Source organism: Garra rufa, chromosome 16 (genome assembly GCF_049309525.1).
Source record: "Garra rufa chromosome 16, GarRuf1.0, whole genome shotgun sequence".
NCBI lineage: Eukaryota > Metazoa > Chordata > Actinopteri > Cypriniformes > Cyprinidae > Garra > Garra rufa.
Genome location: NC_133376.1, coordinates 1267590 through 1291496, shown reverse-complemented (window position 1 = coordinate 1291496; position 23907 = coordinate 1267590). Strand labels below are relative to the sequence as shown.

General features: G+C 40.3%; 1 protein-coding gene across 1 annotated transcript in view; it reads right to left on the bottom strand.

Annotated features, from left to right (window-relative positions):
- il1rapl2 (interleukin 1 receptor accessory protein-like 2) overlaps positions 1-23907 on the bottom strand; it is a 336038-nt gene that overhangs the window by 90430 nt on the left and 221701 nt on the right. The window contains exons 4-5 of the mRNA XM_073820745.1: positions 11306-11492; positions 10717-10870 (exon numbers count right to left, since the gene is read on the bottom strand). Of these exons, the coding sequence (XP_073676846.1) occupies positions 10717-10870; positions 11306-11492 (341 nt within the window). The remainder of the gene's footprint in view (positions 1-10716; positions 10871-11305; positions 11493-23907) is intronic.

The window sequence follows — 23907 nt, the reverse complement described above, 5'->3', positions numbered from 1 at the left end:
AAAACCCACGTGAAGTGGTAAGTGCACACGCAAGTCCTTGGGCACTTTCTGAAATCCACATGAGTGGTAAAGACTCCCCCCGAAGGTTGGGTTCTTTTCTAAAATCCTACACGGTATGGGTCACGCAGTATTTCTCCGTTCCCATTCTAGAGTTGGTTCTAAAAACCCCTGGGTTTTTCCAACTCCACTGCAGACAGCACTACTTATAGGATCGAGTGTCGCTAGGCTTCCTCTCATCTAGAGAGTCTTCTTGCAGAAGCCTCCACTCTCCTGAGAACTCCACTTAGGTGGTTCTATTGCTTAGGCTCCTGGAGCCTCATGGATCACCTCCAGTGTTGAGTGTGGTTAGGTCTCTGACCTCCATTCCCAGAGTTCCCCGCAAGCACAGAGTGTTGCTAGGCTTCCTCTCGTTTAGAGAGTTTGTTTAGAGCCTCCGCTCTTCAGAACCCCCGCCTAGTATGAAGACTTAAGGGTAAGCTTCACTACTAGCGGTGAGTGTAGGTAGGCCTACTCTCGCTTAGAAGTATCAGGCCTCCACTCCTAGGAGTTCCGTGCTTGGGTGGCCGAGCTAGCTGTGACGTCGGCCCAAGTAGTGGGGAGTGATGTTCCTTCTTGACTCCTCAATCAGTCAGTTGTTCACTTACTCCTCAGCATGGCGGTGTTGGTATATCGTTCCCAAAGTGTCCTAACCAGGACGCAGCGTAGAGTTCCCTCCGGAAGGGAACGTCTCAGGTTACGTAGGTAACCCTAGTTCCCTGAGGACAGGGAATGAGACGCTGCGTCTCGTAGCCATGCATCGGGCCCCCACTTTCCATCAGACAAAAAGATGGTTGCTGTATTCACAAGCGCCCCTTTTATACTAGTAGGCGCCTTGTTAATGACGTCATGGGCTGGCGCCGGTCAATGTCAAGTTCATTGCCGTTGTTTTATAAGAGCTTCAGAACCGGTCACGCTGAAGGCAGTTCCCAAAGTGTCCTAACCAGGACGCAGCGTCTCGTTCCCTGTCCTCAGGGAACTAGGGTTACCTACGTAACCTGAGACGATTTTACTTAATTCTATACTTAAATGTTACTTAAAGGGGTCATTGGATGCTCATTTTCTACAAGTTGATATGATTCTTTACGGTCTTAATGAGAAGTCTATAAAATACTTTGATTAACATTTTTCAAATGTAAAAAAAAAAATTGTCTCAGTGTAAAAAACACTCTTTTTACCTTGTAAAAATCAGCCCTTTTTAAAGCGAACTATTCTGTTGCATGTTCCTTTAAATGCTAAAGAGCTCTGCTTGCCCCGCCCCTCTCTGCCGTGGGATGATGAGCCATAATGTTTACTTTAGCCACGTTTAGCTGCGAAACTTGCCAACAAGCACATTATTAAGAAAGACCATTTGCAAAGATGCATAAAAAAACCCTATCCTCACTTCGCTGCATCAGGAACGATTTGCACAAACACGGACGCATATGTAAATCGGGATCGGCGCTTTCCTTTCAAAAACGAAAGTAACATTAATCCTCTGTGTCTTCAGCGGCTCAGATGTCAGGAGTAAATGACAACTCCTATGTTCATAATTACATCCAACAACAGATTCTTCAATCGCTCAATCTGAGACATTCTTGTCTTCCTCTGCACCTGAGTCACACAATGGTGATCAGAGTCGGACTGTTTCAGCTCGGTGAGGGCGGGGCTAAGGTAAGGCGCTCATGTCAATCAACTATCGTGGGAGGGGCCTCTGTCTGTGTGTCGTCACACCCACAAGAAGCTGAGAATGAGCTGATTTTAGAAAAGGGATATTACTTTTAAAGATTAAACAAATACCACTGGGTGGATGTTTATCATTGTAGGGTGGTTGTGTTCACAAACTGACAACACACATTAATGTTCAAACAACATGTAAAAGTGAGATTTGCATCTGATGACCCCTAAAAAAGTATGCCTGCAAAAACTTGCAAAATAAAAATTACGTAAATTTACTTAGTACTTTTTTCAGTGTACCCAATACCTTAACTGAACAGCTAGTAACTAGTAATAAGCAGTAATTAGGAGTTTATTGAGGTATAGCTAGTATTTAATTAATAGTGGAAACTGAAAAAAAAAATTGTTAGAACTAGTCATTTGTTACAGTAAGCTGGGTTACTACATACAGTGAAAAGCTGTAGCACATTAAGCAGGATATGTCATGTAAATACAGTATTATACAGTAATTACAATTAAAAAAAATTACTAGTAAATATAGAGTTTGTGGAAGAAATCTTATCATTTACAGTGAAAGCTGTAAATTAACATTCCCAGAATTCCCAGCCCACATTTATTGGTATTACTTTTAAATAATTGTGTTTCATAGTTTTTGTTATGAGTTATATACATTAGGGCTTTATGTTCCATCTTGTGTTGTTGAAATGAATGTTTATTGCATTATATTAGTGTTGGTGTCTTGTGTTTCTGCGTATGACATGTTCACTGTCTTTTCTCTTTACCACCTGGGTTTGTACACAGATCATCAGTATATGATGAAGCTACAAACAGTAGTAGCATCATGGTTATGCTAATTCAGTAAAAATAAAAGTTGTAAAACTTTTTTTTTTTTTTTTTTTCAATTTGCATTCAAAGTACATATGAAATCACTTTAGGGCACGCATATGATCTTATCCACTGGGGGCTGGGGAATCTACTGATGTTAAATCAATGTTTTATAAATGCTTTAACCATGGAAAACCGGTTCATTTATTGGTCAGATTTCACCTAGCCACATGTTAACCATGAAAAAACGTGTGTGCTTCATTCATCTGTATTTATTTATTGAGTTCGCATTGGTTGCTTTAGTGGTTATTCATAAATCAGAAGTAAATCATTCTGACAGAGTTGAGCATTAGTGAATGAGCCGCAGCTCTAATGTGTATTGACTGTCTGACTGTTACACTTCACGAGAGATCAACACACTCCTGCTCAACTACCTTCAGCTACACGTGGAAACATTTACTAAACAGATAAGATAACAATGACCCACACAGCACTAGATCTGCTGAGACACACTCACAAACAGCCTTTAACACACACTGCAGATGAGCATATCTGTAATCCTCAATCTCACCAGTGTAAAATGTGCAGAGACAGAGTTACGTTCATGTATGTGTTCTTTCATTTTCTAGATATTTTCTTATCTGTTACGTTAAATTAAGCCTAGTGTCTTTCCCCATTACCAACTACTATTATTTTCGGTACTCTGATTTGTGATGCATTATCTGTAATCTAGTTCTTGCATACTAAACAGTACAGATTGTTTTAGATAGATTCAAAGGCATGGACAATGTTCTGCTTTGAAATAAATTAATAAGTCAATTACTTTTGCTTTGTCTCTGCATGAAGATAAAGGGAAATGTCACAGGAGGAATGGGTGAAACTAAACATCCAGATGAACAGATCAAAGTCCACCCACATCAATACTGAAGCAGAACTTGTACAACCAGAAAAGTAATGCCACCTCAAAGAGTAAAACTAAATCAGGCTGCTATCATTAAGGTCATTGCACACTGAGTCTGAAATTTTTGCAGGTTAAAAAAATAAATACAACCTCATGTTGTGTCGATCATGTTCACACACTGCCTCCGAAACTTTCGTCCATCATAAAATGCTGAATACGAAAAAAAAAAAAAAAAAAAAAAAAAACAGATACGGAAATTTTGGACTCAGTGTGCAATGAACTTTAGTGTAAGTTTTTTGTAAAGAGTTTTTTTTTTTTTTTTACACACTTCGAGTTAAAACTGGTGAGTTAAATGTTTAGGTCTCATGGCCCACAGATGCTGTTATTACACTTAAAGGATTAGTTCACTTTCAGAACAAAAATGTACAGATAATGTACTCACCCCCTTGTCATCCAAGATATTCATGTCTTTCTTTCTTCAGTCGTAAGGAAATTATGTTTTTTAAGGAAACATTTCAGGATTTCTCTCCATATGGTGGACTTCTATTGTGCCCCAAGTTTGAACTTCCAAAATGCAGTTTAAATGCAGCTTCAAAGAACTCTAAACGATCCCAGATTAGGAAGAAGAGTCTTATCTAGCAAAACGATCGGTTATTAAAAAAAATAAATAAAAAAATAAATAAATAAAATTTATATTCTTTTTAACCTCAAATTCTTGTCTTGTCTAGCTCTGTGTAGAGATTAAAAAAAGTATATAAATAGTAAATGTTTTTAGAAAGTAACCGATCGTTTCACTAGATCCTCGGCTGGGATCATTTAGAGCCCTTTGTAGCTGCATTTAAACTGTATTTTGGAAGTTCAGACTTGGGGGAACCATAGAAGTCCATTATATGGAGAAAAATCGTTGAAATGTTTTCCTCAAAAAACATAATTTCTTTACGACTGAAGAACATCTTAAGCCGAGTTCAGACTGCACGATTTTCAAAGCAATCGCGTCACAGATGTTTTCACACTGCATGACTATCAGGGGTAGCATTCTGTCGCTGCTGTGTTCACGCTGCACGATGGATCGGCGACAGGGGGTTTCACACTGCATGACTTTACAATAGGAAGAATCGCCGACAACTTTGTCCCAGTCCGCAAACTACGTCTCACAACCAAACACACGCGAGAAGTGACATGGAAACAACGCGAGGTCAGGCGTGCAAGTTCTCACGTGAGACTGGGATTATTATTTAAAAAACGGTAGCCCGCAAGAAGCTTGTCATACAAATAGCATGTGCACTCATTTGCAGCGAATAGAAAATAAACCGAAACTATGCTTGTTGATATTGTGGTCTATACCTTCGTAACTCCTCCCCCACCTTCTCTCTGGCCTGGATGTTGCTGTCTCATTGGCTGTAGGTAATCGCCGATGTGATTTTCAGTCAGATCACCTTTCACACGGCATGATTTTGAATCGCCGACAGATCCAGATATTTAGCATGCCAAATATCTCACGCTTGTCGGCGACACGTCGGCGATTCTCTCAGATCGCGTCTTTGATAGTTCACACTGTGTGATTGTCACTCACGTGAACGAGCACCGATTTGCCTGTGATTTCGGGCATTTGTCGGCGATTTCTCAAAACCTGTCGACGAGTCAAAATCGGGGCTAAAATCATGCAGTCTGAACTCGGCATTAGATGACATGGGTGTAAGTACATTATCTGTACATTTTTGTTCTGAAAGTGAACTACTCCTTCAACTTACGTATGTATCCTGATACGCAAAATGTGCACTTTATAATTTTAAGACAATTTGTAATCAACCAAGACAATATCTAATTAAAATACCACTACAAACATTACAAACAACCAACTATTAATCTTTACATCTATTACCTGTAGTGTGTTTTGGGACATATTACATTAGGTTTCAACATGATACAAACAGAAGGCAACAAATTGCCAGTAGAGACACACAGGAACCATTACAGTTCCATTAAAACCAATGCAATTCCCATTATAACCATTACAAATTCCATTAGGGTTGCTTTTTCTCTCTTTTTTTTTTCTTCCTTCCCAATAGGGAAGACTTAAAATACAAAAAAAAAAACAAAAAAAAAACCTTTGAGGAATGAATTCATACTCTTTCCTGCAGTGAAATAAAAGAATCACTGTTGTTTCCTCAACACATCATCAGTGTTCTCTAGTCAGTCAAATAGAAGAGCCAGTGTTTATACATTGAGGAAATCAGCCTACAAGTTTACCTATCGCTGTCTCTGCACATTAAGCCCAGCGTTTGTGAGACGGCGAGAGTCTCTGGTCTGCGGTGGAGAGATGCTGTCGCTCATGACTCTATTTAAAGATCCGTTCCGCTGTAGCTCTAGTGATGCTGGGATGATACAGCATGAGAATGGCACTATTTCACGCTCGTCCTCTCACCTCAGCCTGTGTCTCAGTATATCTCACCCCAGTCCATGTTTTATCATGATAATACAGCTCATCTGCTGGAGCTGCAGGCTGATGTTCATCTAGCCTTCACTCTGGAGGAGATCTCACAGTGAATCTGCTCACACTCCACACCACACAACAGCTTCTCTGTTTGTTTACCATGAAGCTTCATGTTATTCTTAGCATCAATTACAATACTGGAAATTATTATAGACCATAAATGTTTTTTCTGCTCCTGTCACTGATGATCCAGTGCAGTGCTACATTACAAGTCAAAAGTTTGGACACACTTGACTTAATGTTTTTCATTATCTAAAAACTGAAAAAGTAGTTTTTAGACAAATATTAATTATAAAAAAATAAATAATAATAATAATAATAATAATTATATATATATATATATATTGCGTATACTACGCCAGAGCGTGCTCATGACAGATGGACGTGGCTGTGTATTAAAGGTAAAAAATGATATAAATACTGTTCAGTTTCTCGCAAAAACTGATTGTTTCGTGTCTTAATACATCAATGTATCATCACGAGCCACAGGGTGTAATTTGGATTTGTCTGTGCATGTTTTTGTTTACTTTTAAAGGTTTGGTGCCCATCCATATCCATGATAAGGCTGGCAGACTGCACCGGTTTTCATTAAAAATCTTCGTTTGTGTTTTTCTGAGGAAACAAAGTCACCTACATCTTGGATGCATTGGGGGTAAGCAGATAAACATCAAATTTTCATTTTTGGGTGAACTATCCCTTTAAATGCAGCTTCAAAGGACTCTAAACGATCCCAGCCGAGGAAGAAGAGTTCTATCTAGTTTGTATAATTGTTATTTTCAAAACACATTAAGAATTTATATACTTTATAACCTCAAATGCTTGCCTTGTCTCGTCTCTGTGATGCACATGTGTAGTCTGTTTGATCCAGTTAGAGTTAGGCTATGTCGAAAAACGCCCATCTCGTTTTCTTTGCTGACTTCAAAATCATCCTACATTACTGCAGTAGTACCAACCCAGTGTTTACAAAGTGAACATACAAACAAGATCGAACGTCCTTTACCCAAATAGATAAAACAATGAGGTAGTACGATTCTATACAAAGTTGAAGATGAAAACAAGATGGCAGTTTTTTGACATACCCTAGCTGTATTGACCCAGATCACACAGACTACACATGCGCATCACAGAGACGAGACGAGCATTTGAGGTTAAAAAGTATATAAATTGTCAATTTGTTTCAAAAAATAGCCAATCGTTTTGCTAGATCTTTGGAAGTTCAAACTCAGGGGCACCATAGAAGTCAACTATATGGAGATAATTCCTGAAATGTTTCCTTAAAAACATAATTTCTTTACAACTGAAGAAAGAAAGACATGAATATTTTGGATGACAAAGGGGTGACTACATTATCTGTAAATGTTTGTTCTGGAAGTGAACTAATGCTTTAAGTATAGTTAAGTATTGTATTAACTAACGTTAACAAATTAAACTTTACCATAATGTATTAAGGTCATTGCACACTGCCTCCGACATTTTCGTCTGTCATAATAAAAATAATTGGATCAGGTTTGATTTTTTGCGTTTTTCGCATCCGTAGCAAGCATTTTGAGAGGTGTTCAGAGCCACTGTACAAGCGAATGGCAAAATCCAGAATTGCGTCTGACAAGTTCATTCACTTCGTCTCGCAGCACAAAGCACTGTAAAGGTCTTTGTACACTGAGTTCACAGAAATTATTATTATTATTATTTTCATAAAATATGGCTCCAGTAACGCTAGCAAAGCATCAAAGTTTACTGACATCCTGAAGTAAACTTTGAATCACTCGGGATAATCCCACAGCTCATTAATAAGGAGGTGCGCATACAAAGTATTTTCTCAATATGTCCTTTCTGTTTCTCTTTTTAAAAAGAAATTGGACAACAAAATTATTCAAATTCCATTTTGTATTGTTTAACATATTTTTTCGCAACGGATGAAATAATTTGTTTCTGTGGCATGACGAATTTGTTCGATTACAGTATGAATATGAAAAACGCATACGAAAATTTCGGACTCATTGTGCAATGACCTTTTTTTCAGTTTAATGAATGGTGTGATTTTAATAAACTTTTTATTGTCATTATTATTATGATACATTTTTATGATTTTTATATTATGATTTTAATTCCTCTTATGTACAGCACTTTGAATTACCATTGTGTATGAAATGTGCTATATAAATAAACTTGCCTTGCCTTGCCTAAACTCTTTTAAAACCAGCTGTTTAATTCATCCAACTTTACTTGACTTTTTACTTGATGATGATGATTTTTAGAGTTCGAGAGCTGTTTGGTATCTGAGATTCTCCTTTCACAGAATTCCCCTCTTACAAAACCTGGCAAGATTTCAGTGCAAATCTGCTGGGTTAACTGAATTACGATGTTATTTCTAGATTTATTTTGGGGTTTTAGAGGCCCTTCAGGGTCTGAGAGAGACAAATCATCTGCCTTCGGCACTTGGGCAAAACAATAAAGGTGCGTGACAATCTCTGCCCACACGTGATGATGATGAGGATGAGGATGATGTGTGCGGGGGATCAGAACGACAGCGAGATGAATGTGTGTGTTATGCTGCTGTCGTGCCCTGGAAGAAGACGAGCAGAAAGGAGGCTCTCGTCATTCATCTATGATGAAAGCTCGTTAGCAGACAAGCTACTGTCTCAGCTCCCATTATCATGTGACATGGAAAGAGTCCTGACCGTTTACAGACACGACGGCAGGTGAACTCTTCTTAGATCAGCAGAACGTCTAGTGTTCCAGTTTAGCGGTTTGTGAAAATCTTACATCTGCTTCATATGTCTGTGCTATAATCAATCATAAATGCACCATAAACTCACTGCTAGATTAATTGCTCAGGGAAATGTTGAAGGCACTGGTGCGGAGTTACATGCATGTACAGTACACTCATTTTCATAGGGTTTTGATGGTCATGCTCAATGATAATACTGTATGATCAAGAACCAATTAGGGCGGCATATTTAGGTGTTGTTGTTTCAAACAAAACACAGATTCATGTATAGTAATGAGAGAGTGCATGAGACGAGTCGAGTGTTGTGTAGCCTTAGGGAACGTTAGAAAGACATGGCGAGGTCACATTATCCAGACACAAGTCGCGAAAGCAGATTTTCTTATGATTCCTCTATTGTGTGCTGTGTAAAACTCTGCAGTCTGTTGTTTGCTCTACAGAGCTGGATTTATCCTGGATATGTGCACAGAAGAGACTGAAGGGCTGGAGGCTTGAGCAAGAGCTCGCTTTCAAACAAACCCACTCGTCGGTCTCCTCCAGTATGGGCTCCAGGCACAAGGCTAACAGTGAAAACAATTCCTGGCAGCCCATCAGAACCTGCTGACCACAGTCATCTACTGCTGCTGATACGCTACTGATCTGTTTTTAGACTTCCATATGGAACACAGAGCAGTGGTAGATTATTTGAAATCACATCACAGACAAAACTAGTATTTTAATGTCACTTCTAATAATAATACGACTACAGTATCCAGGGAAATCGAATCAGTGACTATGATCATGCCAAAAATGTGCAGTCTTAGTCTGAACAAAATGTGAAGTGACCAACTATGGCAGCTCATCTCAGCTCCGGCCCTCGAGATCTACTTTCCTGCAGACTTCAGCTCCAGTGCTAGTCAAACACAGCTGAACCAGCTGATCAAGGTGCTCAGGATCACCTGAGAGCTACAGACAGGTGAGTTTGATCAGCGTTAGAGCTGAAATCTCTAAAGAAACGTGGATCTTGAAGGCCAGAGTTGAGAAACACCAAACTTCAGTTTATTTGGCAACATCCAATGTGTGAAAAATGAATTCAAACAAAGGCACGGCAGTCTGAATGTATACAGACTTGATTTTAAAGGGGTCCTATTATGCTCTTTTACAAAGTATTTATTTTGTTATTTTGTTTTGGGGTGCACTAGAACATGTTCTCATGCTTGGTGGTTTGAAGAAAGCATTATTTTTCACATAATTTACATTATTACAATAGCTTTCTTCCCAGGCTGGCACAAATGGCTCCATTAGTTCCGGGTTTGAAGAAGGTCCAACTGGCAAACAGCTTAGACGACGTTTCAGTCTTGCCACGCCCCTTCACAAAGCAAACTACTACAGTGCAAGCTAGATTAAAGTAATTCTTACGTTTTAAATATGGATATTTTTCTTACAAAAAAAAAAAAAAAACACATCAGATCGCTAAAGGAGGCTTTTACTGACCCCTCCGGAGCCATCTGAGGCACTTTTTATTATGGATCGACTTGTTTTGGACTGATGGAGAGAAACACTTGTCTATGCTGTTCTAAAGCTTGGGAGTGCCAGGATCATTTTTAATATAACTATAATAGAAGTTCAAAAAGTGAAAAAGCATAATAGGACCCCTTTGAAAAAATCTCTGCACACATCTGATGCATACATAGTATCAACATGGTCATTTTAGATCTTTGTTTCTCCTGAAAGTTGTGCAAATCTAGCCAATCAAATCAAATGGCAAGCCTGCTCTTGCCTTTTCTGTATGAAATGCATCAGACATTCTATGGTCCAAGGCTAAAACTAGCATCAATGCAGTGTGATGCAACACAATGGCTTTAGTCTGTCTGAACATGTCAACTGAACAATGGTGAACAATCCAAATCCATTGATGGTTTCTTAACATACAGTAGCACAAGCACATGCCGCACAGCAGAAACAGAGCCGGGAATCTGTTCACTGTCAGCACCACATGACACATCCGGTGTAAGACACTATCATTGATTATAACAGGTTCAGGTTGTTCTCAATGCGCTGCTCTCACAGTGTCAGATCTGAATGAGTCTGAACACGTACCGGTGACTTTGAGCTCTGTGGTCCGTCTCACAACTCTGCTGCCATATTTGAGTTCACATGTGTAATTCCCTCCATCATCTTCCTGCACTTCTGGGATCCAGAGACTGGTGGTGTTGATGATGATGGAGCTCCTCCACTCTTTCCTCTGGCACTCCTGTGGAAATACAGGACTCTTCACATATGTCCATCCGGCCCTCACACTCACTCAATTTAAACCCATTACCCTAAAGCTGACTGTTATTTTTTAAAGTTTGTCCTGGAACAACCTTCCTGTCAAAATCAGATGGTTTAAGGAAGGGATGTCCAAACCTGCAGAGCCTAGTTCAATACCTAATTAAGCACACCTGAAGCAGCTAATTAAGGCCTTTAGACTGACTAGAACCTTCCAGGCAGGTGTGCTGGATCTGGTTGGAGCTAAACTGGACTGGGCCCTGCTGCTTTAGGGTTTGGAGCTTCAACAGCAATGTTAACATCCTTCCCATTTACTAATTTTAGGAAATGGTTAGGTTAGGATTAGGGCTAGGAGTAGAGAGAGAAACAAAAAGATCTATCATGGTCACCTCAAGCTGTGCGAGATATAAGTCTGTACCTTGTACCAGGTCATGATAGGCTGCTTGTAGGGTGCGAGATAGTCGTCGATGTCAGGGCAGCTGATCATTTTGCTCTTGGTGATCTCGGCGTTCTCCAGGTAACGTATTCGACTGCTGAAGCAGAGGCCCTCCTCACTCTCCTCCACCGTCAGCGACATGGACACCTTCATACAGTACGTGGAGTTTCTGTAAGACACACCATCAGACAGGTCATGACACGAAGGATCTTCTGACATATAAGACATCATTGTATTATAAAAACACAGTTCTAGTTTCAGAACTCAGAATTCCTCCTCATTGAGCTTATGACATCATGCTGTGATAGACATTCACAACAACACATCAGCGCCTGCTTTACCTCATGACTACCATGAGGAGCTGAGAAGGACAGAGACGCAGTGACATTAGCCAATCATAACAGTGACCGTTGACTGAAATTCACCACCAAAACAGTGTTTTTGACAGAATGAAGGAAAATAGTAGGGGTGGGGAAAAAAAATTCATTCTCAGATGCATCGTGATTCTCTCTTCAATGATTCTGAATATTTCAGAATCGATTCTGAGCTTGTTTTTTTACCGCATATGTCACGTGTGCGTGTTAGAGACTTTCACATGTTTTGTGTTTGTTTGTCCTGAAGCTCGATTTCAGCTGCGGTTAAATTCACTTGCATTTTCAAACACTTTTAGACGAAATCGATGTACACATAGTCAGTTATGTTTTTAGAGCAGGACAAAACATCTGATATATGGAAATAGATCTGTGCATTAGTTTGAATGCAGCCTGATAAAGCTGCCACTGTCTCTGATCTCATCGGTAATAATCAAACGGCAATAATGCTGAGGAAAAAAGAAAAACCAATAACTATTGTCTACTGTAAACTTTCAGATACTTAAAGAACACTTACACTACCGTTCAAAAGTTTGGGGTCAGTAAGACTTGTAATAGTCTTTAAAAAAGTCTCTTCTGCTCATCAAGGCTGCATTTATTTGATTAAAAATACAGAAAAAACAGTAATATTGCAAAATGTTTTTACAATGTAAAATAATGTTGTTTTTATTTTAACATAATTTTAAAATAGAATTTATTCCTGTGATGAAAAGCTGAATTTTTATCAGCTGTTACTCCAGTCTTCAGTGTCACATGATCCTTCAGAAATCATTCTAATATACTGATTTATTATTAGAATGATCAATGTTGGATAATATCAACAGTTGTGCTGACAAATATTTTTTGGAACCTGTGATTTTTTTTTCAGGATTCTTTCATGAACAACAAGTTTAAAAATGTTTATTCAAAATATAAATATTTTATAACAATGTAAATTATTTATTATTAACTTTTAATAAACTTTTAATTATTAGCTTGATACATCTTTGGTGAATGAAAGTATTCATTTCTAAAAAAAAAAAAAAAAAAAAACTTAATGTACTGACCCCAAACTTTTGAACGGTCGTGTATGAAAACTAAGAATGTGACGCATCGTGAGATTTAGTTGATAATGAAAATCGTAATTAGGAAGATTCACAGCCCTACTTTTAAGATGGCAGTACTGACATACAGAGATTCCAACTATAAACAACATGTAAAAATGTAAAATGAAAATAAAGTTGTGAAGATGTATTTGCACAGCAGAAGAATTAATTAGGGAAAAAATGTAGATCAAGAATCGCTTTGGAATCGGATCGTGACTCCCAGAATCAGAATCGGATCGGATCGTGAAGAACTAGTCGGATGCCTGAAGATTCCCACCCCTAGAAAATAGACACATTTAGCAAATATAGTGTATGGCACATTTTTGATAATGACAGCAACACAAATTCACTACTTCATAGAACATTTTAATATAAAAAAGAAACCCTTTAGTATTTACCTTAAAACTTTAGATTACTTAGAATTTCTGCTACATTTTCCACCATCAGTACTGCCTCTGAGACTCAGTGTGACGTCACCATGTGGAGGAAGAAGAAAACGCATAGTTTAGCAGCTTTGTTTTTAATGAAAATGCTTGCTGAGCTATTTAGCACATTTTGGTAGAGCATCTCTTTGAAGATGTTCTTCTCTCTTATTTTTATGTATGAGGGAGGAGTGTATAATTTAGGCTCTATTACAGTATCTGTAACCACTTCTTACAGGATTTTCTTCGCTGTACTGAAAAATAACTGGTCTCTGTGGGCTTCTGTACATTTGGAAAAACGCATTGACATGAATGTCTCTCTGTTAATTTAGCTCTGATTCTAAAAATCCCCCTATTTTTTTACACACACTTTGTGGATCTGCCTACTGCATTGATTTTCTTTTATTCTGTGCAATATCAGAAGCACAAGGCTTGGCCACAGTGGCAAATCAGAGCAATTACTGGTTTATTCGATATAAACAGTTTAATAATTATTAACATCCCCAGCGCTCCATCCCTGTCTTTCTCTTTCATCCCACAACGACACCCGGCTGGATTAATTGAGAGTTGTGTCGTGCGATTCTGTTATGAAAGAATCTGATAACCCGTGTCATAACGATCAAAGGGAATCAATTAATAATGAAAATACAGTAGATCTGAAAAATCAGAATCCATCTGCATACAAATAGAGAGAGCTTTTCTGAGAACGCTGCGCTGAGATGAAACAAACTGTATCCCACACACAGGAAATGTCTCATTAAACATTCAAATACGTAAAAAAAACATCTTCTCTAGACGACAGCTTTTGCACAGGAAATCCCTCGATCAGCCATCGTGAGTGAGGGCCATGTCTCACATTCAATTGTCTCAGTAACGTGAATATAAAGCGTTCTGAAACAATCCAGAAATCAACACAAATTGGATTATTTCTGTGGCAGTTCATACGTCAGCGTGGCTGTAGATATTACTGCTATTACTAGAAACAGTGAAATACACGTGTGCTGACTGATCGATAAAGTTGAGTGATTGCATCTTGTGTGACGTGGATCGATGCGGTTATTTGAGGCCTGAGGCTGTGGAGAAGCCGGGGGATGCGTCTCCTCCCGTCCCAGATGACATTGAGAGTGGACAATGGACCCTTAAACCTGCTGACCCGCACCTGATCGCACCGGCCTAAGACCATTGGTTAGAGATTTGAGCCGTTATCACAGCCTGAAGAGAGGAAGAGGCACTTCCTGTGTACAGCTAACACGATCCAGCAGTGATTGAAGAAGTGCCATCTGCCCTCCCTTCAGCTGCTAATTAGGACATTAGACTAGTGTTTGAGCGCTAATGAGGCTTCACTCGTCCAGTTGTGTTGAAGTGTGTGAAAGCTGCCACTCTGCATATCCTTCTGAAGAATCACTCATATTACAAACCAAAGACTGAAGCTGATCAGACACCATTCACACAATTTTTATTTATTTATTTATTTATTTATTTGTGGATCTGTATACATAATAAAGACAAATCCCCCTGTTGTTTTGTGTGTATTGGTTTATTCTTGCCCATATTAGGACTTCCCCCTACTAGCCTTTGATCTGTTACACCTGTCTTGTTAATTTGTCACACCCCCTGCCACTCCTATTTAAGTCATTTGTTTCCCCAGTGTTATTGTCCAGTCATAAAGTTACATTGTGGTTTTGTTTCCTGGATTCCTGTTTGTTTTGTTTGAAGTTTTGTTAATAAATACGTGTTTATCTGTACTCCTGGCTCCCCTCTCCCTGCAATGCATGACAAATAGCAGATTTGTCTCATTTTAAATGAATACTAAAAACTAAGATGAAAAATTGACTTCAGCCAGAAATTTTTACTACGGTAAAATAAATATTCAGTGATATCTTCAAAAGACTTTTGAATTTTGGTGCACCTTTTTCTCTGTATAGTGTTGCTATGTCAGCTAGTAAATACCATAGATTTGGTTATACTAGCATGTGTGGAAATATATTTATATTTAACCCTGCGCTCCCCTACAGATTAAAGCTAGTGGAGCTCTATAAGTGCATCTGCACCTACTGATTGTGTTTATTAGCACTGATTGCATTATTGTGCTCTGTGGTGTTCATTAACTGCTGCAGCGTAATGGCTTAAACTGTATTGAATGGGACTGTATTGATTGTTGACTGAGAAAGGCTGCCTGCTGTTCCGACTGTTGTGCTCCTCTATATTACTCCTCTATTACTGCTGCACTCACCGCATCAATGAGAGCAGCTACACAAATGGACAAGCTGCTAGATGTCAGTCTAGGGCAAATTAATTTTAATATTGACTGTGTATCTTCATTTTCACACTAATAGAAAACTGGGCCATCTAACTTACATACAACTTTAAATTATACTCAAGTATTGAAAAAGTAAAAGTACTTTTTTTTTTCCTGACAGACATACGGATGTATGGTTAAAGGGAGAGAACAAAACAAAATGCAATGGTACAGGTTAAACACTTATATCTAGTGCAAGAACAGCAATAAAAATGAAGCACATCGGGGAAAAAAAATACAACAAAAGGAACTAAAAGGAAACTCCATCCTTTCCACACTCATGCCATCCCATATGACTTTCATTTATCAGATGAACACAAACTAAGTGTTTTTTAAAAATCATCTCTTAACACAAGTGTATGGGACATCCAAAAATGACACTTCAAAAACTATACACAAAGTGAAAATGACAGTAATTTATGCAACCTCTGTTAATGAATCAGGGTCTTCTTAAGTGAAACGAAGAAGAATACAAATACTAATATATTAATCTTGACCGTCGAGTTTACTTTGGGTGGTTTCTGAAGTGGTCCTGTCTCCTTACATTATATGGACTAAAAATCTTTGCTTGTGTTCATCTAAAGAAAGAAAGTCATAAACATCTGGGATGACAGAGGTTCAGTAAATAGTGAGAGAAAAGTCATAGAATTAAACATAAAATATTAACATTTTGTAAGGTCACTTTTTTGTGTTGTTTATTCAACATCACTGTCTAAAAGGATAATTAAACTTTTAATTGTTTATTTGGGATATTTATTTATTTATTTATTTTTCTCAGCAAATATTGATAAATAATTATTTGTGGCTAATCAGATTAATTAATTAATGAGCAAATAATTTAATTATTAAGATTAAAAAAATAATTCCTACTAAATGTGTCATATAATGACATATTGTAAAATGCACTATCTGTTAAGAACATGACTAAACATGAATTACAATTAATTTAACATACGATGTTTATTTAAATACTTAAATAAAATCCCACAAAAATATTAATTGCATTTAAATTCTTATCACTGATTTCATTTGCACTCAATGTTGTGCATTCAGCTAATATATTACACAGCTAATGGCTCTATAAAAATAATGAACGAATAATGAATAACTGTTTTTTTTTTTTTTGGGGGGGGGGTGGGGGGTTGGGGGGGTGGGGGGGGGGTAAAAGTCATAACTAAAGTAGCAATGTGTGTGCTTGATAAATGAAAACACTGATCACTGATTGTCACGTAAGGCATGCACATTTGTGCTTCCATTTGCCATATTTAATGTGCATAAGGTACAATAAAAATGTAATGTACTTTTCAAGATAAAATAAAATTGTAAGGAGTAAAACGTACTGTTTTTTCTTCAGAAATGTAATCAAGTAAAAGTACAAGTAGTCAGTTTAATTTGTACTTGAGTAAAGTACAAATTTCCCGAAATAATACTTAAGTACAGTAATCAAGTAAAATTACTCAAGTATTTTACACCTCTGGCTACTTGTTTCTGTAATTACCAAAAGCTACACTCTTAGAAAGAAAGTTTTCAGCTAGGATAATAAAGGCTTCTACAGGCTGATGTCGTACATCAGGGGTGTCCAGTCCTGCTCCTGGAGGGTCGACATCCTGCAAAGTTCAGGTCCACCACACCTGTCTGGAAGCCAGTGATCCTGCAGACCTCCATCAGCTGCTTCAAGTGTGTTTCATTAGGATTAAAGCTGAACTCTGCAGGACAGTGTACAGGAGCAGGATTAGACAGCCTGTCAGAGAATTAACCTTTAAAAACTCCATTAACTTCTGATTCTCTCGTTTTTTATGAAACATTATCTCCGAAGCTATATCTATCTATCTATCTATCTATCTATCTATCTATCTATCTATCTATATATATTATATATATATATATATATATATATATATATATATATATATATATATATATATATATATATATATATATACACATACACATACAGCGGGGGAAATAAATATTTGACACATCAGCATTTTTATCAATGAGGGTATTTCTAAGTGGGCTATTGACACAAAATTTCCACCAGATGTAGCCATCAAGCCAAATATTGAATTCATACAATGAAATCAGAACATTTAAGTATACAAGTTGAGTCATAATAAATAAAGTGAAATGACACAGGGAATAAGTATTGAACACACTTCATTTAATACTTTGTAGAAAAGCCTTTGTTGGTGATTACAGCTTCTAGACGCCTCTTGTATGGAGAGACCAGTCGTCTGCATTGCTCAGGAGTGATTCTGGCCCATTCTTCCACACAAACGCTCTTTAAATCTTGAAGGTTCCTTGGGCCTCTTTTATGAACTTTGATCTTCAGTTCTCTCCATAGATTTTCTCTTCATAGATTTCTTGCTGAAATGTCCATCCTCTTTTAATTTTCAGCTTTTTATCCATAATGTCCCGGTACATTTCTCCATTCATCCTGCCTTCAATAATATGAAGTCTGCCAGTACCCCTTGCTGAAAAGCAGCCCCAAACCATGATGCTTCCACTCCCAAACTTAACTGTTGGTATGGTGTTCTTGGGGTGGTGGGCAGTGCCATTTCTTCTCCAAACATGGAGTGTGTAGAATGACTGCCAAAAAGTTAAATTTTGCTTTCATCTGGTCCATACTATAGTCTCCCAATAATCCACAAACTTTAATCGAGCCTCAACATGCTTTTTGTTCAGCAATGGAGTCTTGCGTGGTGAGCGTGCATGGATGCCATGGTGGTTCAGTGCATTGCTTATAGTTTTTCTTTGAAACAACAGTACCTGCTGATGCAAGGTCTTCCTGAAGTTCTGTCTGAGTGGATCTTGGCTCTTGGAGAACTCTCCTGATTATTCTTTGGACTTTTCGGACAGGGATCTTACGTGGAGCACCTGATCGTAGCCGGTTTACGGTGAACTGATGCTCTTTCCATTTCCGGATAATGGCCCCCACAGTGCTCACAGGAACATTCAGCATTCTGGAAATGCACCTATAACCATTCCCATCAAAATGTTTTCAACGATAAGATTACGAAGATCTAGAGATAGTTCTTTGCTTTTTTTGCCATCATGAGTCTTTCCTGTGTGCCTTCTGGGTAATGAGAAGCCTTTATAGGCCATCAATTAGGACTAAAGCAGCTGATATCAATTAGTACTGATAGGGGGCAGGGTTTCTCTCTCAATACTGACAGATTTCAGGTGATCTCCTGGCTTTCTATGTCATTTTGCACCTTGTTATCTTCATGTGTTCAATACTTCTTCCCTGTGTCATTTCACTTTATTTATTATGACTCAACTTGTATACTTGTATATGTTCTGAATTCTTTGTATGAATTCAATATTTGGCTTGATGGCTACATCTGGTGGAAATGTTGTGTCAATAGCCCACTTAGAAATACCCTTACTGATAAAAATGCTGATGTGTCAAATATTTGTTTTCCCCGCTGTATATATGAGCAATATCACACGAGTAGACTTGAGATATGGCTGTATATCGGCACGGTTGTGATTCGCCATAGCCGTAGGTAATCACAGAGTGCCGATATACAGCCATATCTCAAGTCTATTCATGTGATATTGCGTTTATACAACAGTTCAATGGCACAAGTGTGTAAATACATACACAAAATAACAACGGAGTGTCTTTAAAAGCCCTCTTTTGTGTGAACTATTCCTTCCGCCACAAATTCAAATCAAAGTTTGACGGTTGGTCAGCTGAGCAAAAGCTTCGTTACTAATTCCAAAACATCACTTTAGAACTAGTAATGAAGGAATGTTGAGTTGCTTCATTGAAAGCCTATTATATTACTGTATTAAAACCTCACTGTATCATGTTTGAGTATTATGAGAGAGATGGACTGAGCGAGTCATTAACGTACCTGCATCTGATAGAGCATTCATTATTCATATTCATGATGATATGACATTAGTTTGAATGTTTACTGAAGAAAGCGTTAATATCAGTTCATCTATTATGGGTGATTTTGCTGCTCAGTGCATTTATTCGCTGTAGCAAGCTGAATAACTTCCGCTTAACTTTTCATTTTAAAAGTCCCAAAGTCACTATTAACTGCTCACTCATAAAACGGTCTCTTGTCGCCATCTAAAGACAGAACAATGTAACGTTAACTAAAATCACCACGAATACACGCACGTTTCTCAATACTAATACTATTATTAAATACATTTAAAATATAGTTTATATACATTTCTATTTATTGAGTAATAATATTTAATAAACAACAACAACAAAAACAGGCATCAAAAAGTTGCTAGGCAATTCAGTCAAGAGTAAAGGCAGCATTCAGCATTGAATTTACATAAACATGCTACATGATCTATCTTCTTCTCTGGAACAAATAATAGATTAATGAGACCAAAGACTGCCCGTTAGATTTACCCATAACGAATTACATGTCAGGTGTAACTAGGGGTGTCAAAATTAATCGTTTTTTCGATGCATCGCGATGCAGACAAGGACGGTTCGGTATCGGTTCAGTAATAGACCATAACCGATTATAATGGACTTCCATGTCAGCTGCAAAACCCGCTTTCGCTTTCACTCTCCACACAAACGATTGGATATTCGTCTAACAGCGCACATTTATCTAGATTAAATGTTTAAATTGATATTCTGAAATGCATCAAGTGTTTTATGTCTATGGATTTTATTTAATTCAAGTCGTGTTGATTTGAGAAGGCTAAATTTATCAAACATGCTCAACTCATTGCAGCTGGCCGCTTGTTCGTTAGGTTAGGTTAAAGCTTGAATTTAACAAACATAAAATGTTCCAAACATATTTCTAAATTAACTTAAAAAGGAAACAAAACGAAAATCTAGCCACTTTGCCATTAGAATCCAAAACTGATCTATTTTAATTGCTGCACGAACTCTTCTGATAAATTGTCGGACAAGGACGGGGCTCGGGTCTGAGAGTCTCAGGCTGGGCTCGTGCAGGATTCTATTCGTTACCTCATTTCAATTAAATAAGATTTGAGCGGTACCTCTCGGTTGAAATCGTATTTGGTTTAGTTTTTCTATTATAGTTTTTTGACTATAGCGGCAGCTTTTATAGCAAAAGATATACGGCCCTTTTCTGTGGTGGAAAACCCCGGCCACCTGTTAAATACACTGGAGCCGCGAAATAAGCTTCCCTCACGCTGACACTTTTCAGAAAAGATTATGCCGGAACTTGTAACGCGCCGATTCTCCTGGCAACAGTGTTACTTATTAAAAGAAGACAACTTAAATGAGCAACAGAAATTAGAAGTAAAACCATCGCAACCGCACACATGCGGAACTCATGGCATATAGCTGCAGACTGTGCACAGAACGTCTAGGTTACGAAGGTAACCCTCGTTCCCCGAAGGAGGGAACGGAGACGTTACATTGGGATCTCGCTTGAGAGACCAATCAGCTCTGAGCCTTATTAAAAAGGCCAATTGAAAATTGGCGAGTGGACGTGCGCGCCAGCCACGCCCCTGTACATACGGGTATATAAGATGGCTGCGCGCACCACTCAGTCAGGCTTTTGCTGAAGAGCCGGGAGAGCCCGGCGTCAGCGCGACGCCAGGGGCGTGGCAGGGGAATGTAACGTCTCCGTTCCCTCCTTCAGGGAACGAGGGTTACCTTTGTAACCTAGACGTTACCCCTTCAGTCGAATCACTTCGACGTTACATTGGGAACTTAGACCCATGGAAAAGGCCACGACCCTGACGCCGCGTTACGCACAACGCCACGTGCCGGCAGGTCTTCCCAGACGTGTCCGCAGGCGGTCATTGAACGTAACCTTCCCAACGCCCCGAGGCCCCCTTTTTATAAGGGGGGCCTGCAGGGATGCCAGTTGTACTGAAGCATGGGTTGGGGGGGGGCGGAGCACATGGAATTTGTGCATGTGGAATGAGAATAATTCAATATATCCATAAGGCTTCTTAGGGATACACGAGGGAAACAGCGGTCTCCTCCGCTGGAAAATATTGGAAAGTATAGCCACAACCTGCGGGGCGAAGGAGACCCAGGCAGGATCACAGCCAAGGACTACTCCGCATCTAGCCCTGACTGCGGGGCATGGAGGACCCAGGTTCGCCGGAGGGAACATTCTGGGAGATAGCGCACGGATCCATGTGGGAATGGCGCAGCAAGCCGACACCAGCCGTCCCCCGCTCGCCTGAAGTCTTATGTTAAGACACGGGAGGATACGGCCTCTGCGCGGAGGTTGAAGAACCTAGCGAAGGTATTAGGTGTCGCCCAGCCCGCAGCTCTACAGATATCTGCTAGTGAGGCGCCATGAGCCAACGCATAGGATGAAGCAGCACTCTTAATGGAGTGGGCATGAACACCTAAGGGGCATGGCTCTCCCTGATATAGATAAGAGAGGGAGATGGCATCTACCACCCAATGAGCCACCTCAGTTTGGGGACAGCATTCCCTTTCTGCTGAACCCCAAAGCAGATAAGCTGCTAGGTGCGTCTGAAGTGCCGAGCGATTCATTTTCACATAGACACAACATCGCAAGGCTGGGTCTGCCTCCTCCAGGGCAGAGCTTGCAGGTTCACCACCTGACCGCGGAAAAGCGTGGTGGGGAACCTTGGGCACAATAGCCGGGCCGGGTCTCAGGTAGTAACGTGAGAGTCGCCGGGCCCGAATTTCTTGACACACTTTGCTGGCAAGGAAAGCTTGTAGGTCTCCAACCCTCTTAATAGGAGCCAGGGCAGTCAGGAGCGCTGTCTTAATGACAGGACTCGACTGAGGCCCACTGAGCACCTCTGGGGAACCTTAGCTCGTTCAATGGGAGCCAGGGCAGTCAGGAGCGTTTTTCTCGCTCGACTGAGGCCCGAGGCTCCAAGGGAGCGCCCCGCGGCCTGAGAAGGCGACGGGGAAGCTTCCCTACAGAGAAAGTTTGTAGGTCTCCTACCCTCTTGATGGAGGCCAGGGCAATCAGGAGCGCTGTCTAAATGACAGGAATTCTAGCTCGACTGAGGCCTACACTGCGTCCTGAGACACTTTGGGGAACGCCATTGGCGGGCCGCTCTCTGAGTCATAGTCCAACGTCCAATGAGAAACGGGAGTGACGTCACAGGCGCGGTGACGTCATCGACCGGGAAGTACAAAAGCACGTGCGTTTGAAGCTGGCGTCAGCTTTTGTCATTCAGCGAGCGCTCTGTGTGTGTCTGTCTGTCTGCATATTGCTGTTTTTTGTGCCAGTTTGCACAACTTTTATTTGAGCAATATGTCAACCAAAAAGGGGGAAAGAAACATTTCTAGAAAAGCGGTTGAGCAGCCACATAGACAGTGTGCGTTTCCCTGCCAGCGCTTCATTGTTGGCAGGCATACACACAGTCTGTGTATGGTCTGCTTGGGTTCGGAGCATGCACAGTCAGCCCTTGAGGGGGTTGGCTGCCTGCAGTGTGAGCGTTCTCCACTGCGGGTGCTCTGTCCCCAGAAAGCCCTCTTCGAGGAGGGGGCTTTCGCTAGCGTTCCTCACGGGTCTGGCCCCGCTTCCGTCGAGGCGGAGCAGCAGCTGCACTCGTGGGGTTCGCAGCCAGATCTGCTAGAAGGAACGGAGACGGGTCATCCCCTATCTCCTTCCTTATTGGATCGGTAAAACTCCTACTGGATGAGGAAGCCCGCAATGTGGTTCCTTCCTTCCAGGAAGAGTTTTCAATGCTTCTCCTATCTTCCTCTGAGGAGGTTGATGTGGTGAACGTTGTCGAAAGTATTCAACCCCCCCCCCCCCTGATCGCCTCAGTATGAGGAGCTATTGGACGTGCTGACTAAGTCAGCACTTCCAAAACGGAGCTGTCTGTTCTTCCCCGATCTGCACACTAAACTGTCTAGATCATGGGAAAAACTAGAAAGAAAGATGATGCCGCGGGTTGAACAGACGCTAATCAGCTATCTGTCGCCCAGCCTGGCATCATCCTTGAAAGCTCCGTCTTTTGCTTTCCAGGCCGCCTAAATAACTAATCAGGCTTGATGGGCAAAATGTACACGTGTCGGGGTTGCTGGACGGGAGCATGAAACCCCAGCCGTGTACCAGCTCCTCACATAAGAGGCTCATTATAGGAGCATTGCAGCCCGTTTCCCTCCGGTGAGACCTAGAGGGCGGGATTAGCAACACTCCTGACCGGGGGCTTCAAAGACTAAGCCGATCTGAGGGTCGTGCTTTAGTCTGAGAGGTCCTCGCATAATATGGCCCTGACTACTGCGGTACAGTGCCAATAAGGGCAGTCCCTCTCGTGGAGGTCGGTGGTTCACCACAATGCATGGTGACCGCCCCTCTTCGGGGCCCTTAGGAGATTCGTCAGCTAACCCTGCCAATGTTACAGGGCGCGGCAGTCTCCCGCGAACATCATTCTCTGGTCTCTCCGCCCGGAAACGTAGCGGAGCTAGAGAGTTCGCCACCCCCACGAGGGTGCTCAG